Source organism: Solea senegalensis, linkage group LG21 (assembly GCF_019176455.1).
Source record: "Solea senegalensis isolate Sse05_10M linkage group LG21, IFAPA_SoseM_1, whole genome shotgun sequence".
Taxonomy (NCBI): Eukaryota; Metazoa; Chordata; class Actinopteri; order Pleuronectiformes; family Soleidae; genus Solea; species Solea senegalensis.
The window spans coordinates 5887684-5912507 of record NC_058040.1 but is presented as its reverse complement, the minus strand read 5'-3'; the positions used below and the strand labels follow the sequence as shown (position 1 = coordinate 5912507).

Below are 24824 nucleotides of genomic sequence, written 5' to 3'. Positions count from 1 at the left end.
TCAATAGTTAGTCTTTCCCACATTTCTGTAGTTCATGCCTTTGGCCCTTGCCCGTGTCTGCCTCCTTCCCTGTGGTTGTCCAGCCACAGCTGCTGTACATTTCCCCGACTTGTATGTGTGTGACCGTGTGTGTGTGTGTGTGTGTGGATTGTCTCCAGTGGTAAACAGTGGCTCCCCTGCCTGTCACCAGATCCTGGTCCCCCACTGAGCTCTCCATCCACTTGCCAATCAGTCTCCTTTTAGTTTTACTGCACACCTGGATGTGGTGAGGGTGTTGAGAGAGACCGTTTTATTTTTGTTTAGTGTGAGTGTGTGTGTTGGTTTTTGGAGTGGACGTTTGAAGGGTACGTCTACTGTAGTATTATGTCTTACAAGCCACAAATTGAAGCTCTCTCTCTTTCTGTGTGTGTGCATGTGTCTGTGTTTTCAAGAGAGCTGCTCTGAGTTGTAAGTGCTTTTGCAGAATCCACTTCCCAATTTTGATTCACATATCAGTTGCAAAGCATATGGTTTTCTTAAATCTGTGTTTTGGGTCAGGATGCAGAAACTGTGATTTCCAGATCATTTCCATGTCCGCCGGTCATACTGAAAACATCAATTTTGCAATCGCAGTCTGTGTTTACGTGTAAGACACACGCCATGGATTTCATAATCATAGCTGCTTTGTCTGTTCCTCAGTCAAATTCAAGTACTTCAGATGACTGCTTCCACTTTATAACAGGGCATTCTATCTCCAATTTACTATAAAGCAACAATAAACACCAACTTATACATTGTAATAACCATATCCTGTTAGAAAATGTGCAAAATGACTTGGTTAAACATCAGCAATTGCATGATTTAGTCCTGTGTCAGTGCTGCCTGTTTCTAATGGCCTGTCCTCTCTTCCCCCAGGAGAGCCCTATTGCTCTGTACCGTATTATATTGTACTTGTTACCTGGGACTTACACAAGTACACTCTGAAGGTAAGGCATGGCTTCCCCTCATCTTTTGTTCACATAGTCACTTCACTTTCTCACCTCTCTCTTCTGTTCTGAAATGGTTATCAGTGGGAAAAAATGTAAAAAAAAAATAAAATAAAAAAATATGGGAGCACTGGGGGACTTTAGAGTTATTTTTTGCCTGCTTGGTCATAGTCCAATTACGTAAACACTTTGCTATGAGAATTGGGCCGACGGTTGTCATGACAACAGGTGTTGAGTAAGTTGAATGAGCAAGGGAGTGATCATACATGGTTAGCTGTTTTAAAGAAAAACAACCCTGAATAGACTTGTGGGCTTTATTGTGTAGACACAGATGGAATAGTCTCTGTTCTGACAACTATCAATGTTTTTGTATTTATAACAATCCATGTCTGTTTCTGTCATAGTGATCTTTTAAAAGTCCAGTATATAAGAATTAGTGACAACTAATGGTGAGACTGCACATTGCAACAAACTGAGGTATCACTTCTCCCTTTCCTTCTTGCTGCAAGGCAACAGTGGTAGCCACATGCTCCACCGCGTGGCTCCTAATTATACATATAAACAAACATATTTATCTGTACCATGTGACGTTTGTGTCTCTAAGGCCTCCTTAATGTTTCACACCGGATAACGGCTGTATACTTCCTGTTTGGCTTCAAATGGAGAGAATATGACTGCTTACAATGCTTACAAACTTTGCCATTTACATTCATCATTTGGCCAACTCATCTTGAGTGATAATGTTGCTCCATGTGAAAGTATAGCGCTGTCCTAAAAAACAATGTAGTGCCACCTCATTATATGCCAACGTGTTGTTGACAACTGCTTCCATTCTGTTATAAGGAGCAGTGTTGGCCGAGTAATGAAGCACATATTTTGATCGTTTTTGTCTCCCCTGTACTGGTACAGTGTTGCCAGGCAGCTTGCCAGCGTCTGTGACCATTGATGAAAAGTACAGTTACAGTCCAGTGACTTGGCCCCTTCTCTTCTTTAGTTACTATGATTGAGTCCGACAGGGGCACAGAGTTCAATAGGCCCAACGTGCAGTGACTGAAAACCGACTGCAGGCAGAACCCATTATCATCTCAGTTAATTACTACAAGGTTAAAACCATTTTAACAATTCAAATTGTTATTGTTATATGGCCGCACTTATAAGCAATGTACAGTAAAAGCCCACATCTGTTATTTTATGTGACAGTTTATTACATTTACCACCTCCTTCCCCATGACAGACCTTGGAAAAATATATCACTTTGACAAAACTCCCTGTGCTAAATGGAAATGAAAGGGGCTACTGTTATAACAGCTGAGCTGTTTTCAGGCTCCGGATTGAGCTACTTGGTGTCAGTCAAATCTGGTATCAATGTCAATGTCTACAGTGACTGCTGCTGTTTGAGTAGGGATGTCAGCAAAGCAAGCACTGAAGATGTTCATCATTTGTGCTTCTTATTCCTCTTCTTCCTCTTAGTCCTGCCTCTTAGTGACACTTTAGCAGACATCGATCAAGAGTATTTTGGTTCTGAAACAGTAGCCTTGCTCCTCACGCTACCATCACTACCCTTTGGGATCAGACAGGAAGCAGGCAAGAGCAGTGCCAAGATGCATTTAGCTCTGTCTGACAACCCTGCAGTAGGAGCAGTGTACTACAAAGTATCACTCTCAGGGTCATTGGTACACAGTTTGTATGACACTCTCTTTTCTTATATGTATTGTGAGATTATTTTATTTTGAAAAACAGTCGTTTTGGTGTAGCTGTTTTCCCTGGCATCAATTTAGAGGTAAAATGTAAATGGAATATTTGATGACCTGCTTCAGTCAATATATATGTTCTATACACAGCCCATTCATTTGAATCCATTTAGTAGGAAATGTTCGCAGCAGGATAAACATTCTAATAAAGTTTTCATTACTTTCACATGGGGGTATGATAACACAGTTTCAGAACTTGTTTTTTCCTAGACATTTATCAGCAGGAAACTAATTTAACTACATACAACATACCATTCTGCATCTCTCACCCCACATTCTATGTGTTTATCTCTTTCCAAATACATAAGAATGCCAAAAACAAGTCTCTGATTTAAATCGTGTGCGAGCACCAAGTATGTCCACTTTGCGAGTGTTGTTGTAAGGATGTTTTATCTTGGTCAAGTAATATCATAAAAGGCTGAGTGCAGACTAGCATAGTGTTGGCTAGTTCGAGAGGGATCATTGGAGTGTGTTTGAATGTATCGATGACTTCATCGTCTGCTGGGGATAACATTTCAGAGTGAAGAGCCTTGGATACTCTTTCTGTCCTACTTCAGTAATTTGGCACAGTGTGGGGCAATGGACTTCAGCCATGTGTTAAACACTAGCCCGAGTGTGTGTTCACCTCCACACATCGTGTTTTACATCTAAAACCAAATATGGTTAATGTACACTCAGTGATAGTGCAAGTGATATTCAAATAAAGACATTTGGAGACGGCAGTCTATGTTCAGAAGAGTTCACTTGTACATGTAATGCACCCGCTGCTTCACTGCCAAAACCTGTCCCTCACTGCAGAGGAGACCACACAGAGAGGGTGTGCAGGGTGGATGGGTATCCACCAAACCTCATGCAGGTCTTGTTTCGTCAGCATATTTTTTTGAGGGAAAGTGTTACAGTCCACAGAGCATGAAAAACTATAATGGCACTATGGCATGGCTACGTTTAGGTCATTTTCACCATGCCAAAAATGAATGATTTATAGATTGTTGCAGGGGCACAATGTTGAAATCATCAAACTTTTTTATCTTATGCAATACTCGCGGTCAATAATTCCAGTTATGATTTTGTGTTCCAAAATATACATGTGAACGTTCTGAGATATTTCCTCCCTCAGGTCCAATCATTAGTCCCATTGCTATGCCAGAGATCAGGTTCCTGCTCAGTACTTGTGAAAAAAGAAAAGCTTTCCGTGCAGTCATATATTTCCAAAGTGTGACGCCCTGACAGTGGGTCTAATGAAGTAAGCCTTGTGTTATAGAAAGACAAGCATCTTATTGAAGTCCTCTCTCTCTAGCTCTTCAGCAACTGTCAGGACTTTCCATCTGTCCTTTCCCCCCTCATACTTTTGTCTTCTCATCATCATTGCATGTCCAGTATTCTGTCTTTCCATGAGCAGGGTTTCTACACACATGTCCCCATTAAACACGGCCAGTCACCACAGGTCAGATTGAGCCAAGACAAAGGGAAGATGGTGAGGGGCCGAAGTCTGAGATCACAGGTCATATCAAGAAACACTGGGACAACTGAGACTGAAATGCTCCGCAGAAAGTCAAAGCTGGCTGAAAGTTTAGAAACTGTAGTCAGTGTTGAGATGAGGACATGCTGTGCTGACTGGCAGTGATTGTCCAACACTTTCAACACACTTTCTTGATGAGAAGGACAGAGGGAAGACAAAAGAGAGAAGGCTGTCTGATGAAGCCCTTGTCCTTCAATTCATTTATCTGCTACAGCCATAAAACAAAGGCCTTTGCTGCCAAGTTTTCCATCATGTGCAGAAAATGTGCATTTAGAGCGTAAACTCTGCTGCACCTCATGGTTCAAAATTCACAAACTCAGTAAGAATTTCTCTCTGCCTCACATGGACTGTGTTGGCCAGATGATTGCTAAGTAAGGATTAGGTTCTTTTAACCTGATTGTGTGTTCTCTGTACCTTGACTGAGCCCCCTCACAATTACAAGCAAAATCTTGGCACATATCCTGATTATTTTCTCTCTGTTGCATTTTAGTGGATTATCACCTTGATAATCAGTATAAAAAGCAAGAAACAGCCTTTCCAAGCTTAACCGTAGCATGGCATGTAACTGAACAAAGACAGAAAGGCAAAAATGTAGGTACAGATTATAAAACCTTTTAAAACTAAACCCTGTTAAATGTTAAATTGTGGCCACATGAGTCTTACATGAATTTCAGGCATAGCAATAAACATATGTGGGGCTGTTTGTTGTGTGCATGCTTAAAGCTGTTTTAGCCTTATGCCACAACGTGTCATGCTGGAGAGACGCACCAGTGTCCAAACCACTGACATTTGAAACAAAAGTCACCACACCTCTGCAGCATCTACCCACAGCGATAGTTTGAACCAACCAGCTAAGACCATTCCACCATCCCTGGCTGTGAGCCTAGTTTTATGTCTGTCTGGAACTGTGCATAGTCATTTATTATGGCCTAAGGTTGCAATAAACGGCATACATAAGCAGTTTGGTGTCCTCAAAATGTGTGCAGTTTATTTTTCAGCTTCAGATTTAAATAACTTATTTTTCCCTCTCTTGACTCTGCAGTGTAAAAAGCTCAATTTCTTTGCAAAATGCTTTTCTGTGTTGCTGACATGATGCAAGGCCATGATGTTGTTATGCATATGTTGTCCTCATTCGTTAACAGGACATTTTTTGATCCAGCCACTTATGGGAAAGATGGATAAAAAACATCTTTTCCTTTTTCAGGAAGAGCACATTTTTAAACAGGTCTCAATATCTGTATATATCTATATCTAATAAGATGTTTAATAACTTGCCTCAACATGACTGCCATCATTCATATATATACTGTTTCTAGGCACGTCCACTGGAAAAACATAACAAGGTTGCTCTGCCATTGTCTTTGATGAAAACTTCCCCTTCTCAATTATGTACGTAGAGATTTATGAAAAAGGAATTCCTGGATAATGTATGTCCAAAACCATCTGGCAGGAAACACTGTCATCTTACAGTACCCGTGAGAAAAGCATGCCATATATTAACCTGGATAGTATATTTAAGGAATGATTAGGGATCAGGAAAAAAGTGATGGTCAGAAGGATGATGTTAGGTCCACATACAAATGAATTTTTGCAGGTTTTAAGGAGAGCACACACTGTAATAATATACATTAATCTTCTTTTTGTCTACTGCACTGATGTGTGACCTTCATCATTGTTCCTGTCTAACACTGCTTTCTCCTCCATCTAGATGTGGACATCCTCCAAAAGTTGGGGCTTAAGGGAGAGAAGCCGTCTCGCTCTGTGCCAGCAGGGGTCATTCCATTCAGATCAGGGATCATCATCAACCAGCGTGCGCACATTGATGCTCCACTACGCTCACTCTTCCCAGCAGCGGTCTGGCCCAACCTGGCACTGGTCCTGAGTGTGCGCTCACATCGAATCAACAGTGCTTTCCTCTTCAGTCTGCTGTCCGACCGCAGGAAGCTTCTTCTTGGTCTGCAGCTTGTTCCAGGAAATCTGGTCCTTCACACGGGACCAAACACCTCAGTGGCACTGCCTTATGAGCCACACGATGGCCAGTGGCACCAGCTTGCAGTTGGAATAAATGGACGGAGAGTGACTCTATATGCCTCCTGCGGAGAGCAGAGTGTTCATGCAGACTTTGGGTGGGACAGTGATGAGGGATTGGCTCCAGAGCTCCAGAGCTCCTTCCTGCTGGGGCGAACAAGTCAGCAACAAGCCTCAGCACACTTTGAAGGAGCCATCTGCCAATTTGATCTGGTCCCTTCTGCACAGGCAGCTCACAACTACTGCAAGTACATTAAGAAACAGTGCAGGGAAGCTGACACATATAGGCCTAACCTTTCTCCCCTGCTGCCAATCCTACCACGTGAAGCAAACGTCACAGCTACAGCTGCTACTCCTAAACGTAGTAGCCCTGAAAAGGTCAGGAAACCCACAAGGCTGAGCCTTGCCAAGAGTGTTGCCGCTGCTGCCTCAGCCGTCAGAGTTGTGGCCTCCCCCCAAAAAATAAAGCCCACTCCCGGGATAATTTCTACACCCCTGCTGGTAACTGAGATGCCAGTCACAGTCCAGCTTGGTTTAGCCTACCCACTTCTGAACTCCAGGACCGAAACTGTCACAGCACCACTCAGGACAAGAATACCCCCCACAAAACCACCAACCCCAAGACCCACCACTTTTAAAACTTCAAAACAGAAACCCTCCAAACCTACTGCCCCAAAGCCGACTCCTCATAATAGCCCCAAAAAGACAACTGCAAGAACAGACAACAAGAAAAAACCGACTATTCCAGCCACCACCAGCACCAAACCCTCCAAGACAAAACCTAACTCTGCTGTGTCAAACCAAGATGCAGTTCCAAAGAAACCACAGCCCACCACAACCAAAAAGACATTTCCCAATCCTAAAGCCACTCCATTCAAACCCAAAGCAAATTCTGTCAAAGTCGTCCCGTCTAAACCAACATTATCCAAAGTCAACCCCTCAAAATCAACAATCTCCAAAAGTCCCATCACCAAAACCTCCAAACCAACGTCCAAACAGGTCACCAAGCCAGCAAAGCAGGTCAAAACAACCAAGGCTCCAGTCACCCCACCACCTACCAGACCTTCATTCAACACTGTAACACCTCCTGCTACTGATGGCTTCCAGAGCTGGGAGGTGCCACCCACTCAGTTCTCCCTGCTTGCTGGACCTGTAGGACAGAAAGGAGAAAAAGGCCCACCGGTAAGAAACTCTCGTGTGTTGGGTCAGTTATGTGAGAGTGATGAATGTGTTTAACCGTACACCTTTGTGATATTGATATTGAAGAAAATTATACTGTGATATATACAGTGTAGATGAAGAACCATTATTGCATCAGTTGGGGTCAACGAAGCATCAATATAAAACAGACCAACATTTAACAATATAACAATATAAAGCAGAATTAAATCATTTCAGGAGCTGATAGTGGGAAAGGGCTAAACTCATATACCACATACAATATATTATGTCAGTTGTCTGGGTAATATTTCGTAGATGCTGAATGTTAGACAGAGAGTTTATGTTACACATACTGGAATAGAGCCACAAAGCATTTTGAGTTTGCAGGGATAATTCTGCAAAAGAGACAAGGTGATGGGATGATGTGGCAGCTGTTTATAATAGCAATTCTGGGTGGTGTGTTTGATGGTATACATTAGAAAATAGGTGAAGGTGAGTGATCTACATCTTTTAGACAAACCAGGCGGTTGCCAGGTTTGGATCTAGTGCTTGCGGGCTGGAAGTAAGAGACCGTGGAGATGTATTTAGGTAAATACATTTTGCCACACAGGTTCGAAATCCTCCTTTCTACTTTGCTCCACCTCTGCCATAACCCTCCAGGCTGGGTGTGACGTGTCAGGTCTGACGCCTTGCCGTCTCGGCACCAGATTCCTCTTTCACAGAAGTCTAGTGGAGGTCACATTGGCCTCTTTTAAAGCTAAGTCAAGGGTCAAAGCAGTCAGTAAACACCATCATTCAGCTTCCTAGTGCAAGCGCCGGCCTAAAGTATATTAAGTGGGGAAGTGGGAACACTGAGGTCCATAGTTGGCTTTCCCATGGCTTTGAGTTGACACTCAGCATCTGCAGACATCTCAGCAGCATCTTGACTGACCACGTGTTTCCCAGATCATAGGTGATTAGTCAAGTCACTATGACATCCAACTCTAAACTGCTATGACCTCAGATCCGCTTTGAGATTTTTGACGACTCACCTTGTACTTGGGGGAGAATAAGTTTCATCCAATCGAGCACTGTGTGATTCTACTAGTAGCTCTCTGAGAGCCATGTGATGTGGACTTAAAAATGCACACTCACATGTGTGCACACATTTGGTCACAGAACAACAAGTTTGTATTTCAAATGAACTTGGGAGTGTTGACATAAGACATCTATAAATAACTGCTTTCAACGTTTTCACCTACATCTGTGGCTTCTACGGCATGTTTTGCATGTTATACTGTATGTGTTTGAATGCACCCTTGTAATTAAGTTGTTGTTGTGTAAAATGTGAACAGGCACTGTTTGATACATGAGTCTTTTTCTTTATAGTGGGTTCTACTTTGCCACTCTGGTCTGCTGACTGTGATGTGTGTGTAGTGCTGGCTAATTTGGCTTTGAACTGATGTCCTCACCAGATACAGAACCAAAGCATGATTTAAAGTCTCAATATCATCATGTGCTAGCCTATAATTTAGATGTAGGATGTATGGAATGACTAAGGTCGTTTGAATCGAAGAACTAACACATGTACAGGTGCTGTTTGATGCAGTTTGAAAAACATGTGGCTTTCTTTTGTCCCATTGGTATGACAAATCTGATTACATGTTCCCTGCTTTCTATTAAAGCACTTGCAGTCCAAGAATAGGACATTATCCGTCTCGCTGCACGGCCTTGCACTCACTCTCTCTCTTATAAACAGACACACACACATCCCAGATATGAAAAGAAGAAGCTTGTGCAACGTGTCACATTCACTGACGTTTCTGCAGCAAAACTTGTCATTTATCACTCGCTGCACAAAGCAAATCATTAAGCAATCATTTACTGAATGTAACAGGGACAGGTTTGCAAACGCTGCCAGTAGAAACATCCAGTGCAGGAACACATGGAGCACAGTTCCCATTTTAAGCACCTTTGGCTCCCTCGTAGACCTTCTTGGTGATCTGTTCATTTGCACATATGGTTGTGTTCATATATTTAGATTTTCCATGTGATGGCTGAAAGTTAAAGTTGGAATTTTGAAGTATTCTTAATTAAAACTGCACTGTTTGTGATGTCAAAGTTTCTTGTGTACCTAGACATCCATACTCGAATAGTAGGGGGAGAAAGGGTCCTGAGAAAATATGTTTGCCACATTTCGAAAGATTTTAAACAGAATGTAGAATCAACACTAACAGAGATCAAAGGGGGTTTGTAAATTGTTGTTTTAAACTTTCACAGCAAGACATTCAATGAATAATTATTATCCAATACTTAATCCCTTAATCCTCATAACTGAAAACAGTCCTTGTCATCAGATGACATGTTGATTTCTTTGAAATAAATAATAACATTTAAGGCCCAGTTAAGACCAAGTTTTTACATCCAACTTCACAGATCCAATCACGTCCAGATTGCGCTGTTCAGGACTATTAATGCCGGGTGTGTGAGGAGGTATCTACTGTGACCACATATGATCATATGTTCAGATGTGCCCCACTGTCAGCCTGTTTGTGTGACATTGTGCACGCGTGTGCAACAGAGACAAAAGAGGCTGGAGGAACTTAAATGACTCAAAGCTTTAACCATTAGACAAAAAAAATTAAATTACTATTAGTCTAAACACTGTGGGGGTGTCTATGAATACATTTTCATATTAGCACTGATTTAGGTAAAAATGGTGAGAATTCCACTAGTCAGACTAGTCTTAAGGATGGATTGCATTTCTTTTCACTCTCAGGAATGCCGACTAATGCATCCTCGAACCAATTCTGAATGCGATTTCTGTGACTGGATGTAAGGACGCATTCAGGATGCGTTATGACCACTCAGGCCTGGACTTGGTGAATACCGGGTTTGGACGGGTCATAGACAGGTGCGAAGAGGAAAGCACAGTGACAATAAACAGACGGTCAAGTGTAAAGAAGGAGAGTCAAACCAGGGTGGAGGTGTGAAGATGGCCAGTGGTATGTGTTGTTATTGTTGACAGGTCTTGTGGCTTCCACTGAGCACACCACCTGTAACAATAGGGGTGGTCTCAACCCTGGAGGTCGCCCTGGAAGAAATGGTAGGGGGCCAAGTCTAATCATCACAGTGATATAAACCAGACTGCAGACAGACAGGTAGCAGCTACAAATACAGTAACCTTTGGCCTATTGGCTGTGTGTGTATGAGAGGTTTGGTGTTGTTTTGAATTTTTCGTGGTTTTGAAAATTGGTCTTTGTGTCTTAGAATTTATAGCCCTGTAAAAAAAGTTGGGATGAGGAAACTTCAGAAAGGGTACTGTAAAGTGCAGTTACTGCACTGTACAGTAGATACTGCTGCTGCTTCTACTTCTTTTTTACTCCATCATTATATCTGCATTATCTCTTAAGTTTAACTGCTCAGTAAAAATACTGCACCATCTTTGACAATGAACAAAACATGTAAAAAATACTACTTAAACACACATTTGCATCAGAATTCAGATACATACTGGTAGGTCTTGGAGCTCCAGCAGCCACAGGCATTCTGTTTTTCCACACCTCTCCTTTCCCTATATTTTCTGATTAAAAGCTCAAGGCTGATAAAACCACACAGGGGCCTTGAGTGGCACAGGAAATGACCTGTTATTTCTAGTGTTTCTATGGTTTCCTGCCACACAGCTTCTCATCACCCTGTGATGGAAAAGGGCCTCTTTTTTTTTTTTTTATCCTGCAGCCAGTGTGAATCCTGTCTGTGGAAATATACAGTCTTAATGGCCTGATGCTTTTGATAGGGCATGATAAAATCAGATTGCTATGGTATAGAACAAGACTGACTGTGTAGTGCATGTAAACACTGTGCAGCATTGACTCAATGCTCTCTCTCCAGGGACTACCAGGACCTCTGGGGAAGCCAGGTCTGCCAGGCAAGAGGGGTCCTCGGGTAAGTATCCTCGCTTGCCCTCTCACACCTCGAGCCACATCAAACACATCCATTTCTAAAGTGTAGAACTTATTTTGTCTGGCTTTAAACACTTTTCCTCGTACTATATGTGCTGTTTAAGTGTGTGTGTTTGGTGCTGCTGCTGACGCACATGATGACTAAAAGCTCAAATGCATACTGTCAGTAATAACCCAGTTTGGCTGAGAAGTGACTTAGAAAAAGAGAAGGACAGGCGAGGACAGAGAGGACAGTATCTGTGTGTTACAACTGAGTCCAATGCAAAGTCTTGGACCTGTCTGCAGTTACTACTATAATAACCCTCCAGTGCAGGCCCCCACATCACTTTAAACCCTTCCCATCACCCAGCTGACAGGCAAACACACACACACACACAAACTTTTGCACAAAGTTTTCCTTTGCAGGGAGATTGACCATATTCAGCGTGGGGCTGTGAGTGCTGACCTCCCACCCCTAAGCATAAACAGGAAAGGTCCTATAAAGACAGCCTTTCAAAGGGCTGCCTGTGCCACAGGATGCCTAATAAAAGCACTGTAAACAGACAGAGAACACATGGCTCCACTGGACTTTCTTCTCCTCAGTGAGCTGTTGCAGCAGGCTGCACCGACACTTCATAGGAATCCCATTCTGGACTAATGAAAGACCTCTTTCTCCAAGGCAGTTAAATAGACATGGTCTCATTCTTGGGTCTTCCTTTAGGAATTCCTCCTCACTTCCTCACTATGATAGCAATGTGGTTTTAAGTGTTCCATCACTTTGTTTCACTCTGAAATACCTCATTAACTATTATATTTTATTATTTTATTATTGTGCTGCTACCCATACTGCCATGAAGGGGAAACCGAGTGGCCGTATTTTTCCTCTAGCGCCACAACATTCCCACAAAATCTGGTGCACATGATCATGCTCCCCTCAGGATGAAAAATTTAATAATTTTCTATTTACCTGTTCTAATACTAATACTAATACAAGGATGAGGCAAAGCTAACGATTGTTTCCAAAATAGAACAGTCAAACATGTAGGTCTTAAATTGCAGCCTTTGCGATTTGCTTATTGCGACTTTGATTTGAAAACAATCGGCCAAAGCAAAGTCTACACAGTGGCTGCACTGTATATATTTGGATGAATACGTCTTTGTCTTTTGATTGTTTTGCTATTTTTATTACTGAGGTGGTTTTGTGGTTCTTTGTTTGAAAGGCTGTTAAGCTAAAGTCTCTATGATCCCCGTCCACTGTAGATGTATAAGGAGGTCTTTGTCTGACTCTAATTAAAGCTATTTAAGCCCCGGCAGCACCTCCTATCCAGTAAGTGTAGTAGTTCCCCCAACATCACTTCCACTTAGGTGTATTTCATTTGATCCAAATCAAACTGGAATAAAGCCTTGACTGAGCTTAGGCACAGAGGTATGTGAACACTGTCAAGCCAAGTATTGTTACGTGTGAGATTTATGTGAGTGTGTGTGTGTGTGTGTGTATAACCAAGCAGCAGCCATATTTTACTTGAACAATTTCACTATTTTCACACAAAAATAAGTAATTATGCAACATAATAAATGGTCGTTCCTCTCTTCAAATGAACATAAAAATCCCTTTCCACTCCTGGACAGGTTTGAGTATAAAAGGATGTCTCTTCATACCCCATTCCTCCTCCTGGTCAAGAAACAGTTTAATCCAGGGTTTAGATCATTTTATCAGCTGCTCTGTGTGAACAATAGAGCAGATGAAGAACAAATTCTTCATCTGCTTGTTATAAAATAACAAGATCATCCCCTGGCAATGGGAAGGGTGTTAATCTCCCCTTTTTTGTAGCGGGTTCATATGGATTCAAAAATCCTGGGTATACCTGCTAACTTTAGCGTGAAAGAGGCTTAAGTGGTCCTCGATAAAGCTTCTGTGTCTCTTGTCAAACCTCGTTCATCAGCAGAATGCATCAACCACGTACTGATTTACATCCTGGCTTAGACGTGGCCTTCGTCAGCCCCGGCAAAGCAGCTGTTGAACTGCCTGTATGTCATTGACAGTGGAAGTGGTTGGTTTGCATAGCACGGACAATGAAAACGAGCCTCTTCAATAAAAAAGCACTTGTAAAGGCCATTGGTTTTGATGCCACTTTAACAGAGGTCACTTGCAAACATACCACCAGTGTCCGACACTGACCTCAGTCATTTTGCTTTCCTCACACATACAACTACACACAGTATGCAGTAGAGTGTACGCACTGCAGCACTAATCCCACAGCATGTAGCACAGATGTATGCGGTGGTGTTTTTGACCTTCCTGTATAAAGAGCTTTCCTGTAAACAAAAACATTTATCAAGTTTAATTGCTGCTTCCATATATGTGTGTGTGTGTGTGTGTGTGTGTGCACATTCAGGCATGCACTCACAAACACATGCTGTCCAAACAATAAGGGTTTGGTTTCAATTAAGAAGGAAATTCACGTGTTGGTCGAATAAATCCAGTCAATGAGTTTCGCTGAGAAGTGCAGTCTGCAGCTCTGCCAGCGCTGGATTACTGGAAGTTACTGGTATGATGACACACAGAGCACCATTGAGCCCAGCCAGCACCACCCATGAACCCTGACCTCTGATCCCACACATATGAGTGTGAGACGCTGTCACCATAGCAACCCCCTGTCAGCACAGAGGCCTCTGCTAGTCGGGATGAACTCTTTGGAGTCTGTTTGTAGGTGTATAGTGATGGCAGTGGTAGGAGGGTGTGAGAGGAAACATAGGGTGGATGCATCGCTGGTGCACAAGCCTGACTGGCTGCGTGTGTCGTCTGGAACCTGCTCGTTCAAAAGAGTCTTTGTGCAGGTGAAATTTTTTCTCATGCCTCCCCGAGTCCAAACCTTATTTCACAAGTTGCTTCAATTGCATATAAAGCTCCCAGATGGACATTTTATATAAAAAGCTGGAAAGATGACTTTTAAATGTGAAGTTCTGTCTTGGGCATTGTGTTGGCAACACAATCAAGGCAACCGATCAAGTTTTTGTTAATTCCTAGTGTAAACTGTATATATGGATTTCTCCTCTGGAAAATTACTGCATTAGACTCGAGGACCCACGCTTCCAATCCAATCCTATATTCCCCATTTGGATGCTTTTTAATACCAGATTTTAAATGTTTGGCCTAAAACTGGCGCTTGGTTTTCCAATGAAATTGTTACAGTGGTCATGGCCATTAAGATATATTACTGTTATTGTTGTAAATGCCTAAATGATAATTTGGATTACTTACCGTTTCCTTCCTCCTATGTACTTCCACAATGTCACTGCATGGCGTATTAAACTTTGGCTCTTAAAGCAAATAGATTTAAATGTTTGGCTCATCACCAGCACAGCTGAATTCATTCTCCGTGTCTGCCTCTGTTATTATGAAGTTTTCCTTTAATTTATGTGGCACTGAGCAGCAAATTCTGCTCTTTTGTTTTTATTCAGTGAACGCAAAGCATGCGATAGAGACTTGAAGTGAAATATTGTTCCTGACTTTTTTACTATGTTTGTGTGTGTGTGTGTGTGTGTGTGTGATGACGGGGATCTTTAATTATGAAGATGTCCGGCAGTCTCACACGCTCTCTCTTTATCTAATGTCAGTGATCCAGACGTTGCCCCTACGGCTCTAATTTGGCACAGCATCATACGGAGTCTCTTTTATCTTTAATACGGTGACTGTATATACATTTAAACAGTTACGAGCTTGTGTTGAAAGTCAGACTTTGTTTACGCCGCAGCCCATTAACGGACTCTGCTGTGAACAAAGGAATGTAGCCTTGAGGGTGATGTCATGCACCCGGATTTTAGGTTGTTTTTTTTTCACTCGTATGGTGTGTGGATTTTCAATTTTGTAGATTCAAGCACAGATATTTATAAACCTCAGAGAAGGCAGCACGCATGGCACCATTAGGAACTACCGCTTGTTTCAATTTTGACCATTTGGTCTCAACTTAAAATTGTTCGAATTTGCATAAAGCTTGTAGTATTATTACCACACGAACCACAGCAACGCCCTGCATTGCTTTTTAGAGGTTGGTGGTTTTTTCCATTTGATAGCCCTCAGCTTATGCGCACCCCACCCTGGTCTTCTCTAATTAGACACCTGTTGTGAGCAGAAGGGACACGGCATGGACGCAAGAGCTCAGGCCCAAATGTCACTGCCAGCCTGTGAATACAAGTGTACGGCCCAAACTGCGGCGAACCACAGGGTTAATTTTGAAACATGTAATTCAAACATGTCTCGTTTGTTTAGGTTTATTTAAGGCACGACAGTGTCCCTTAATACCAGCGTCTGGCCAGAGTTACGTAACTCTCGAGGGAACGTCAGCTGCATACAAAAAGAAAATGAAAGGGGGAAGAGTGCGTTTGAGGGGAGTGGTATAAATCACGCGAGTCCGTGGAGTGAAAATATCTTGTGCGTGAAAAGGTAAAAAAAAAGATAAGCTGTTGTCAAAACATTATCTTAGCTACTGGTCCCGAGTGTTCTGTGGTTCACTCGTCAGAGATAACGGTAACACGCTTACTCATGTGCTGCTCATCCATGACATCCTGTCTCTCGTGTGAATCATCAACATGTCTGTCATCAAAGAGGCCTTTGACAGGAGTAGCACTTACATGAAAAGGCATTGATGTTGTCATGTCTGCACCCGACCAGTATATATCTGCTTTTGAACGTTGGATCAAAGGGCTTGTTTTGTTGCGTGGTATAACCCAGCCCAAAACCCAGGCCTTTTTTTTCTTTCTTTTCACAACAGGATAATAGTGAGCTGCCTTCTCTGGATATCTATGTTTTTTGTTGCTGCAGACCAGATCACAAAAAGAAAATGACATACTGATTTGTTTTGACTCACCTCAGTCAAACTCACTCACCCAGCTCTTAAAGCAGTTGTGTGGGGTTTTTTTCCACTCTCTCTGACTCGTTTGACCCTCGACCCAGCACAGGGGGGAGGGAAGGTTAGGGGCACATGGGTCCCAAACCACATGGAGGGCAGGAATGAGGTCAAAATGAGATAGACAGAAGGATGGATAGATGGAGAAAATATCGCAAATAACCCCATCCGCGTGTCTGTCTCATGGCTGTTGTTTAAACCAAAGCAAAAAAAAACGAGTAGATTCATTCTCTGGCTTCCAGAGGTTTTCTGCTAAACCTTCCCTTGGGGGCCGCTGGACGAGGCGAGATGGTTCACGTTACCAATATGCTGCTACTGTAGAGCTCGCTTTGTTTACTTACAGACACAGTTGTGTTCCTTTCCTCAGCATCGGCCAATGCAGACAGAAACACACACCAGTGGAGGAATTCAAAATGTTATGATACAGGGTGATCTGTATTACTCATTAAGAGGCTTGGCATATGTGTGTTTGTGTGTATGTATGTGTGTGTGTGTGTGTGTGTGTGTGTGGAGTGGAAGGGGGGTGAGGAGCAACAAGGGCCAGGAAAACCACATCCATATGGTAAAACAGCTCCACAGAGCCCCATTTTCCATAAGCCTCTACCCCCCAACACCAACCCCAAATACCTCTCCACCCAACTCACACACATACACACAATTGATGTATAGGAAAATAGGTTAAAGGAGCAGGGAGGCTGAGTTTCTCCAGACAGACTGTGCCTCCCCCTTCTCTGGTTTCACTCACAGTAGCCAAAGTCTGCATCAGCTTTATCACACACATGAAGACTGATACAGATCACAATCACTCTTTGATTATTTTTTTTTTCTCTCTCTTCCCACAGGGAGCGCCTGGTCCCCATGGAAACCCTGGCCGATCTGGTCCACCTGGGCTCAAGGTATCTTACATAGTCACAAATATTCACATGCCCCTTTTTCCCCAAATACCCACATGATACTTACCTGTGCTGTTCATTGAGTATTCAATAAGAGGTTTCTGATCTTCAGTTCTATGCGCGAGTGTTACTTTTATTATATAACCGACTGACTCCATAAAGATAAACAAGGGTGCTGTGTTTTTATGGGTTTTACTGCTTATTCACAACAGTGCACTAACAACTGGGAGTTTATAATACTACAAACTCAACAAGACTTAATGCTGGCATGGATTAGGAGGAGATGTGTGCCGTAACGGTCACATTTGTTCATGTTTTTGTAGATCGACCTAACATTTACAAAATATACTCGATTGTATTAGTTTAAAGCCAAAGGTCCATTTGTGCTAGGGTTGCGTCCCCAGGGTGATGGGAGAGTCTGACAGCCGGGCAGTTGAAGTGATTTATCAGAGCTCTGTGGAAAGACATTGCAACTCAGAAAGTGTGAACTCCAAATAAATCTTTCCAACTTTAAATCTGTGTGGAAACGAGGTGTCCATGCACCACGACAAATCCTCCACGTTCCTTATCTGATTGTCCTCACTGATATATGTCTGAGTAAACAGGCTTGACCTCTGTCACTATGGCGCCAGAGCACATAGTGAGGACCACTACCTGTATTTATAGCGCATTAAACAAATGCCTTATATAAATGACAGCTGTTGTTTTACTGCCCATCACCATCAACTACAACCCTGACCTCCCCTGGTCAAAGTGACGATGTTTGTTGTTGTCTCACAGCTGCAATTTATAATTTCCCTTCCCTTTCCTTGTCATAATTACATTCCTCCGCTTTCCTTCCCCCTCCCTTGACCCAAATTGTATTCTTATCTGCCATTATCTCTGACGAACACTTCAACAAAGCCAGTGCCTGTGTATGTCGAGGTCCTTGGCAGAAATAGAAGTTTTGAATTTTTGGAAATGGAAACTAGCTTGGGGCAGTAAACGTTCAACATTTTTTGGGAAACACTCATATTTGCATTCTTGCAGAAAAGTACAGTAGATGGGAAAACTGATGCCAGTCGTCTCAGAGCTATGGTAGTGTTACCTATTTTATAGAACAAACACTGGTATCGGGAGAAAAGAGCTGACTCTGTCCAGCAGTAATACAATTCTGTGCCTATTAAGCTTAATGTTAGACTGCACTGGTTTAACTGCACAAAAGCAGATGAAAATTATGATCTGTGGGTTTATTGCAGGGTTATGACGACTAGGAATTTTAAGGAACTTATTACGCCCCAGACTCTCATAGGTGCTTCATTGGATTTTCTATTACATTTCAACTGTTTCTCCCTGTTTCCGTTCTTTATGCAAAGCTGAAGAAGTGAACTCCCTTAAACTTTTCATTTAAGATGCATACTTTTTAAAAGTCCATTGCTGAAGACCATACGTTCATGCCTCTCTCACTCCACAGAAATATAATAAAAAACACCCAAAAGCATGAGAGTAACACCAGTTGAGTGATAAAAATGGAGAAGACATACATTTGTCAAGCCGCTCCTCAGCGAGTGCTTTCATGGTGCCGAGCAGGTGCATCGAGAGAATGAGCGGAAAGTGTTTGATGTCTCTTAGCTGCACCAGCTTTTCCTCTTTCATCGTTAATAAATGAAACAAGGTTGTAAAAGGCAGGGGTCCGAGGGGAAAGAGCGACAGTCGGGGCTCAGACTAATTTCCGATCGTTGCTTTGATGTGCTGAAGCCCCATTATTGTTACCTGCTGACAATGAAGCGTGGTGTGTGTGACTGGAGGGGCACTGAGGCCACGTAACGCACTGCAGCTTAGGAAAAACATCTGAACTGGTTTCTCTTTGAATTTTTTTCACTCACATAAAAACTCAGTTCTTTTTCATCACTTGTCGCCCCCTGCTTTGTCATTATGTTATTTATAGCAGCAAGTTTCTGTCGCCTGAACCCTCTCCTTCTCCAAATGAAAGCAGTAGGAGAGTGAAGTCATTTAGTTGATATGATTGTTTGTTTGTTTGACAGAGTTGTATTAAGATTAATTTTGACTCATACAACGTCCTCATTTGTGGGTTTTTTTTACCTTAAGGGGAGGAAAGGAGACCCTGGCATCTCACCTGGACCAGCACCTAAAGGAGATAAGGTATTATAGCTCTCCAACATTAGTTCATAACAATGTTCTGTGTGGAATATGTCTAGCAAATGTATATTTCGCTCTTTCATGCATTCTTACCAGCTAACATTTTTTGTTTTGTGTCTCAGGGAGATCCAGGGGTTATTGGCCCAGTTGGCCTGATTGGACAACAAGGCCGAACGGTAAGACTGAATATCTCAGGTCTCCCCAAAACATCTTAGAACCCTTGCAAGAAATTCCCGCCCATGTGTTCTGTCTGCGTTGTTTTTGTTTTGTTCTTTTCATCATCATGTCTCGATGTGTGTGTAACCTAACTCTCACTGTCTCTCTTGTTCATTTTGTACTGTGATCACCATTCCTTCCATGTGTGCTTGCTGGATCCTGCACAGAGGGGTCTTAATGTTGGCAGGAAGTTTGTCAAGAGGGAGGATTTTTGTCATCAGTGGGAAAAGGATGTGGATCACAAGCTCATGCACTCATGCAAAAATGCTTGTGCCTTAGATGTTTCTTAAGTCGCAATTTGAGTGATTCATGAGTGTGAGGAGGAAAAAGTGGGACAGAGTTTCTGGGAGACAGAAGTGGAACATGTAGACAAAGAGTAAATCCGAGGGGAAAGTTTGAGTTGTTGCTGCTGCTGCTGCTGTGTGTCTTTTGTTCATGATTGTGTTCATGAATTGCTGCATGCGTGACATCAAGATTATAAACTGCTGCAGTTGCCATAGAGTGTGGAAAAATTGTACTCCAGTTGATTTTGTCAAAGAAAAACAAACTACATACAGTGAATGGACAATGAAAAAAATGACCTAATACTTAAAAGTAATTGGGCCAATGCGAGGTACTGTTGTGATTAAAATAAACTCCTGTGTTATATAATAATTGAACAAATTTGGAACAAAAGCCTATAGAGTTTATTGCTCTGAGGGTATGTTTGACAAAAAAAAAGTCAGGAAGACATGATCCCTACAAATTATGCGTCATGTTTGTCCCCCACAGTCGTCACAATTACTTCATCCATCAATTATCTATACGGCTTATCCTTGGCTTTGAGCGCCGCAGGGAGAGCTGGAGCCAATCTTTGGGAGGAAGGCAGAGCACAGGTCACCAGCCTATCACAGAGCCTGCTAACATACAGAGACAAACAAGTACTCACAGTCAGTCCCCAGTTAATCTGATCCCAATCTGCAAAGTCTTTGGACTAAGGAAAGACACAGAAGTGAATGGAAAGAACATGCAAACTCCACACAGAGAAGCTCCTCGCTTGGCTGGGATTTAAACTGAGAACCTTCTTGATGTGTGGCGACAGTGCTAACCACTGCAATCCTGTGCCACCCTCATCTGTTTCACCTTTTCCCAAACATTCAGATGTAAACATGCATCCCATGGTGACAGAAGAACATCTCAAAAACGGTCTTCAGTTACGTTATGTATTTTAATAGAACCATGTGCACATTTCAAACAGAGTAGAAAAAACAATAGTTGAATAAATATAGCACGGAGATGATATGCATTTCAGCAGAAACGTAAAGTGCCTCTGCATGTATCCGCTGTCTTGCCAGAGTGTCGGAGTCGAGTTGGACGACTGCCTGAAGCTTAACATATGGCTTTTGTTAGGAATCAGCGTTTCTCTCTGTCTCGCAGTGTGTGTGTGTCCCCGTGTCTATTTGTATGTCTCTGTCTCTTTTTCACATACACACTCAGCCAGAATGGAAAATGAAAAGCTAGTGGAAAACATTCACAGTTTTGTTTCAAGTTAAATGGGTCTTGGAAGTGATTTGACAACTTACCCAGTGACGTGTGAATCAAAGGTGAGCGAGCACAGGTTACAGGAATGAAGTTAGACGTATCATAAAGGTAAGATCACTATACACGCATACATAGACACTGTATTTAAGCAGATATAGATGTAGTCTTCACATTTGAAAAAGTGAAGCCTCCGAAATCGGCGTTGGCCACCAGGGGGCGACTCCACTGGTTGCAAACATATGTTTGTGTATGTGGAAATGAGCCCACTTCTAACTATGTTTATATTGTCAGTAAACATTTTCCTGAGGAGTTTCTTGTTAACTGACAGCTTTACGTCTTCTTCAGTTGAACATAATGTCAGTTTTGTAAATCAAGTTCCCATTTACAGCAAAATAGACGGCACATAATAAGTGGACACCAGAAGGACTGAGTATAGCCAATAGGAGCCTGGTTGCCGGTAACGGTTGTGAATGTCTGGTTTCAATAACGGATGTTGTGTTGGACAAATCACAGATCTGGGAGGTCTACACTGAGTTGAGGCCCATCAATACTTGTTATGGGGCAGCTTAATGGTAGAGCGAGTCGTCTTTCCACTCAAAGGTTGTAGGTTACATTCCCGGCTCCGCTAGTCAACATGCTGATGTGTCCTTGGGTTGTGGCGGCAGCATGTGAATGGCTATGAAAGATGAGTGATAATTTGAGTGGTCATCAAGACTAGAAAAGCTCTATATAAACACAAACCATTACTGTTTATTGTAGGTTCTCATTAGAAGATCATAATTGCATCACTCAGTCATGAATTTGGAGTTGTTGCTGTAGCAACCTAATCAACACACACTTTGACTTCATGAGAGCATGCCTCAGATTCTGGTCAATGAACCACAGATCTGATGACTGTGTAGGAAACTTGTTAAATTAACCACAAGCATCAGCTTCCTTTTCCATACACAAACGCTGAGCGGTTCTCCTGCACTAAGACAATGCACAATAACTTCTATAGCTCTCTGCTGGGCTTTTAATAAAACATGATATGACGTGCCTACACATCGCAGAACTATGACCGAGGTGTGAGTCAATTTCCAAACTGTGCTGTCGGAGCAAAAAGTCTGTGCCTTGAAACAGGCTTTGTTCAGTTCCTTTTCAGTCAGCTCAGGTGGAAAGTCCCAGGCGTTCCCTACTGCAGGTCTCTCCACTGAGACACTGAGGGTTAGTTGGTACAACATTAGTACAATGCTGAAAGGAGATGATTACTCGTAGTGCAATTACACTGCAGTGGCAGGCCACCCTGAAACACCCATGTGCTGTTTCTTCCTCTTCGTACCACTCTCTAGCTCTTTGGCACTTTGCTCCAAAGCTGTGGTTTAGGAAAACAGAAGAACAGCAGCTTTTCCTCTGTTCTCCTCAGAAATTTTTCCCCTTTCACACATTCACTCAAACATACACACGCACACATACATGCATGTTCTAAATCAGCTTTAGCTTGATACTTCAACCGGGATTTCTGGAATTTTGGCTGGCGTTTTCCAGTTTTCCATGGAAACCTTTAATGGAGAAAGCAGTTGTCCTTTGAACGTGTGATAGGAGAGTGTGATTTTACACCCCCGGACAAGCCAAGCATGTTCTGCTCTGTACAACATTGCTCTACCCAGCAGACTCTTGACAGAATGGCTTTTCAGTATGGTAGGCAAGGTCAGCGAGAGGAGACGCACACAAGGCCAAACCTCAACTACAAGGTCGCGTTACAAGCCACATGTGTCGCTCTCACCTTACTGCTTTCATCCATTCTTTTTCTGTCTATTCTCACTGCTAGTTGATCTGTCTCCTCTCACTTTTTTCCTTTTCTCCATCTGTCTTTCTCACTACCTCTGCTTTTTCTCCCTGGAAGCCACGACATACTGTCTAGTAGCACTAACTGCTATGGTTTGACCTGCAAGTTTTGATATGGATATGGAGTCTTGTAAGCACTTATGATTGTATTTACACCTGGTATCAAAATCTATGTCACCAGTGTCCACATTGAGATCTATCTGATGAAAACATCATATGCCTTAAATAGCATAAGTATATGAGAGAAAGGGAAAGAGAGAACATGTCTGTCTTCCACTTCCTCTGTTTTCTGCTGACTATATTTGAATGCCTCTACACTGCAGACCCTAGTTTCTTTGGTCTCTTCTGGTCAAGACGTTTTTGAGAGGTGTAGTGAAGCTTTTTATGTTTGGTTTGTTTGGTCATGTTCAGATACATGGCAGCTTGGTGCTCTCTGTGTTGAAATGCTCCAAGCTGTATGATTGGGTGGTTGGCAGTGGGTGGCACAACAGAAATCCCAAACCAAGACCAAAACCAAACCAACACACCAGAATTGTAGCCCACAAGTGAAGATACATTTTGTGAATTCACTACTGTGTTCATTGTTATCAGTGAAGCCAGTATTTCAACTTAACATGTTTCCTTAATCTCTGATGACACATCATGGTCAGTTTATGTTTTAATATAATAACAAGAAAGAAATCAGATGACAATGGTCATAGGGTCAACGATGACTGACGCTGCTTTATTGCATCATTTTATCTTTATAATGGATTTTTCATTTGCTATTCCCACCAACTGTATGACATACATAAATCGTTTTCCCTTCATATCATGTTCAAACCATATCATTTTACTGTTATTTCCCTGCATGAACTTGAGAGACTATTAATTATACTTAGTTTTAATTATACTCATTCAAGCTGTTTAATGTACAGCATTAATCTGTCTGAGCCTCTCAACCTGTTCCAAACCAAACCGTCTCCTTTTTGCTCCTGCTGCAAACGAACAACCCCACATTCCCATCGGCGCTGTAATTACAGTAGAATTCAGATTTTCTTTGCATGTTTTACAAGAAGTACAACAAATGAGTGCTCCATCTTCCACCGTGCGAGTAGCTTAATAATGACACTGCATGCAAGTAAACATGCTGCTGAGATTGCGGTGCAGACAGGGATGAGATGAGAGATGTTTTTCCACTGGCAAGATTTCAACCAAATTGTCTGGTTAGTTAAATGCATTTGTTTGTTTCGTCTGTCCTCGACCAGACATCCGCATGGACGGTTTATGTTCTGCTGTGCATGCAACACATGCATGGAGCCGGGATATTACTCTGAGCGATCATCAGGCTTTCATGCTGTAGAGTGATTTTGGAGCGAGAGGTGGAAAGTGGGCTCCATGGCACTGTCCAGTGGAAGACACACATTCATCATTGGTGTTGTGCAAAAAAACATGAGGTTGTTCCTATCAACACACACAGAGTTAAGCGTGCCCCATTTAGCTGGTAAGAAGTCAGAGGTATGCTCTATTACTTGTAGACACAAAATGTGTTTTATTTTGTGCTTGCCAAAATGTGCTAAGCACTCCTCCTGGGCTTAGTGGGTAGGATGTGGTGGAGGGTGCTTACGGGGTGCTACTGGGGAGCTTCTGTAAATGAAAACCATTCTACTGGTGGTGAGTTTATCTGATTGAACACACATGGTCATCAAAAACGTGGCATGGGTGGACAAGTGGGAATGGCCGCTCTAATTAGCAAGCTCATAATGAGTGAGATAAAGATCTGAGATGGACGAGCTGAGGTTGTGAGGCTGTGGTTAATATGTATGTGTGTGTGTGTGTGAAATGTGGCTTTTACTGGACCTCATTCACAGCACATCTTGGGATTATAAGCAACTACACATGTTTGCACTGTGCATAAGCCATGTCACAAGACGAACATATACATGTGTCCTTGCGTGTGAACATGTGTTCTCAGCCCGCCTTTGCATATGGGCATAC

General features: G+C 42.4%; 1 protein-coding gene across 1 annotated transcript in view; it reads left to right on the top strand.

Annotated features, from left to right (window-relative positions):
• The window catches only part of col27a1a (collagen, type XXVII, alpha 1a), a 66140-nt gene that overhangs the window by 3242 nt on the left and 38074 nt on the right, over positions 1 to 24824 (top strand). Inside the window, exons 2-7 of the mRNA XM_044012585.1 lie at positions 895 to 965; positions 5944 to 7445; positions 11295 to 11348; positions 17094 to 17147; positions 19233 to 19286; positions 19406 to 19459. Coding sequence (XP_043868520.1) covers positions 895 to 965; positions 5944 to 7445; positions 11295 to 11348; positions 17094 to 17147; positions 19233 to 19286; positions 19406 to 19459 — 1789 coding nt within the window. The remainder of the gene's footprint in view (positions 1 to 894; positions 966 to 5943; positions 7446 to 11294; positions 11349 to 17093; positions 17148 to 19232; positions 19287 to 19405; positions 19460 to 24824) is intronic.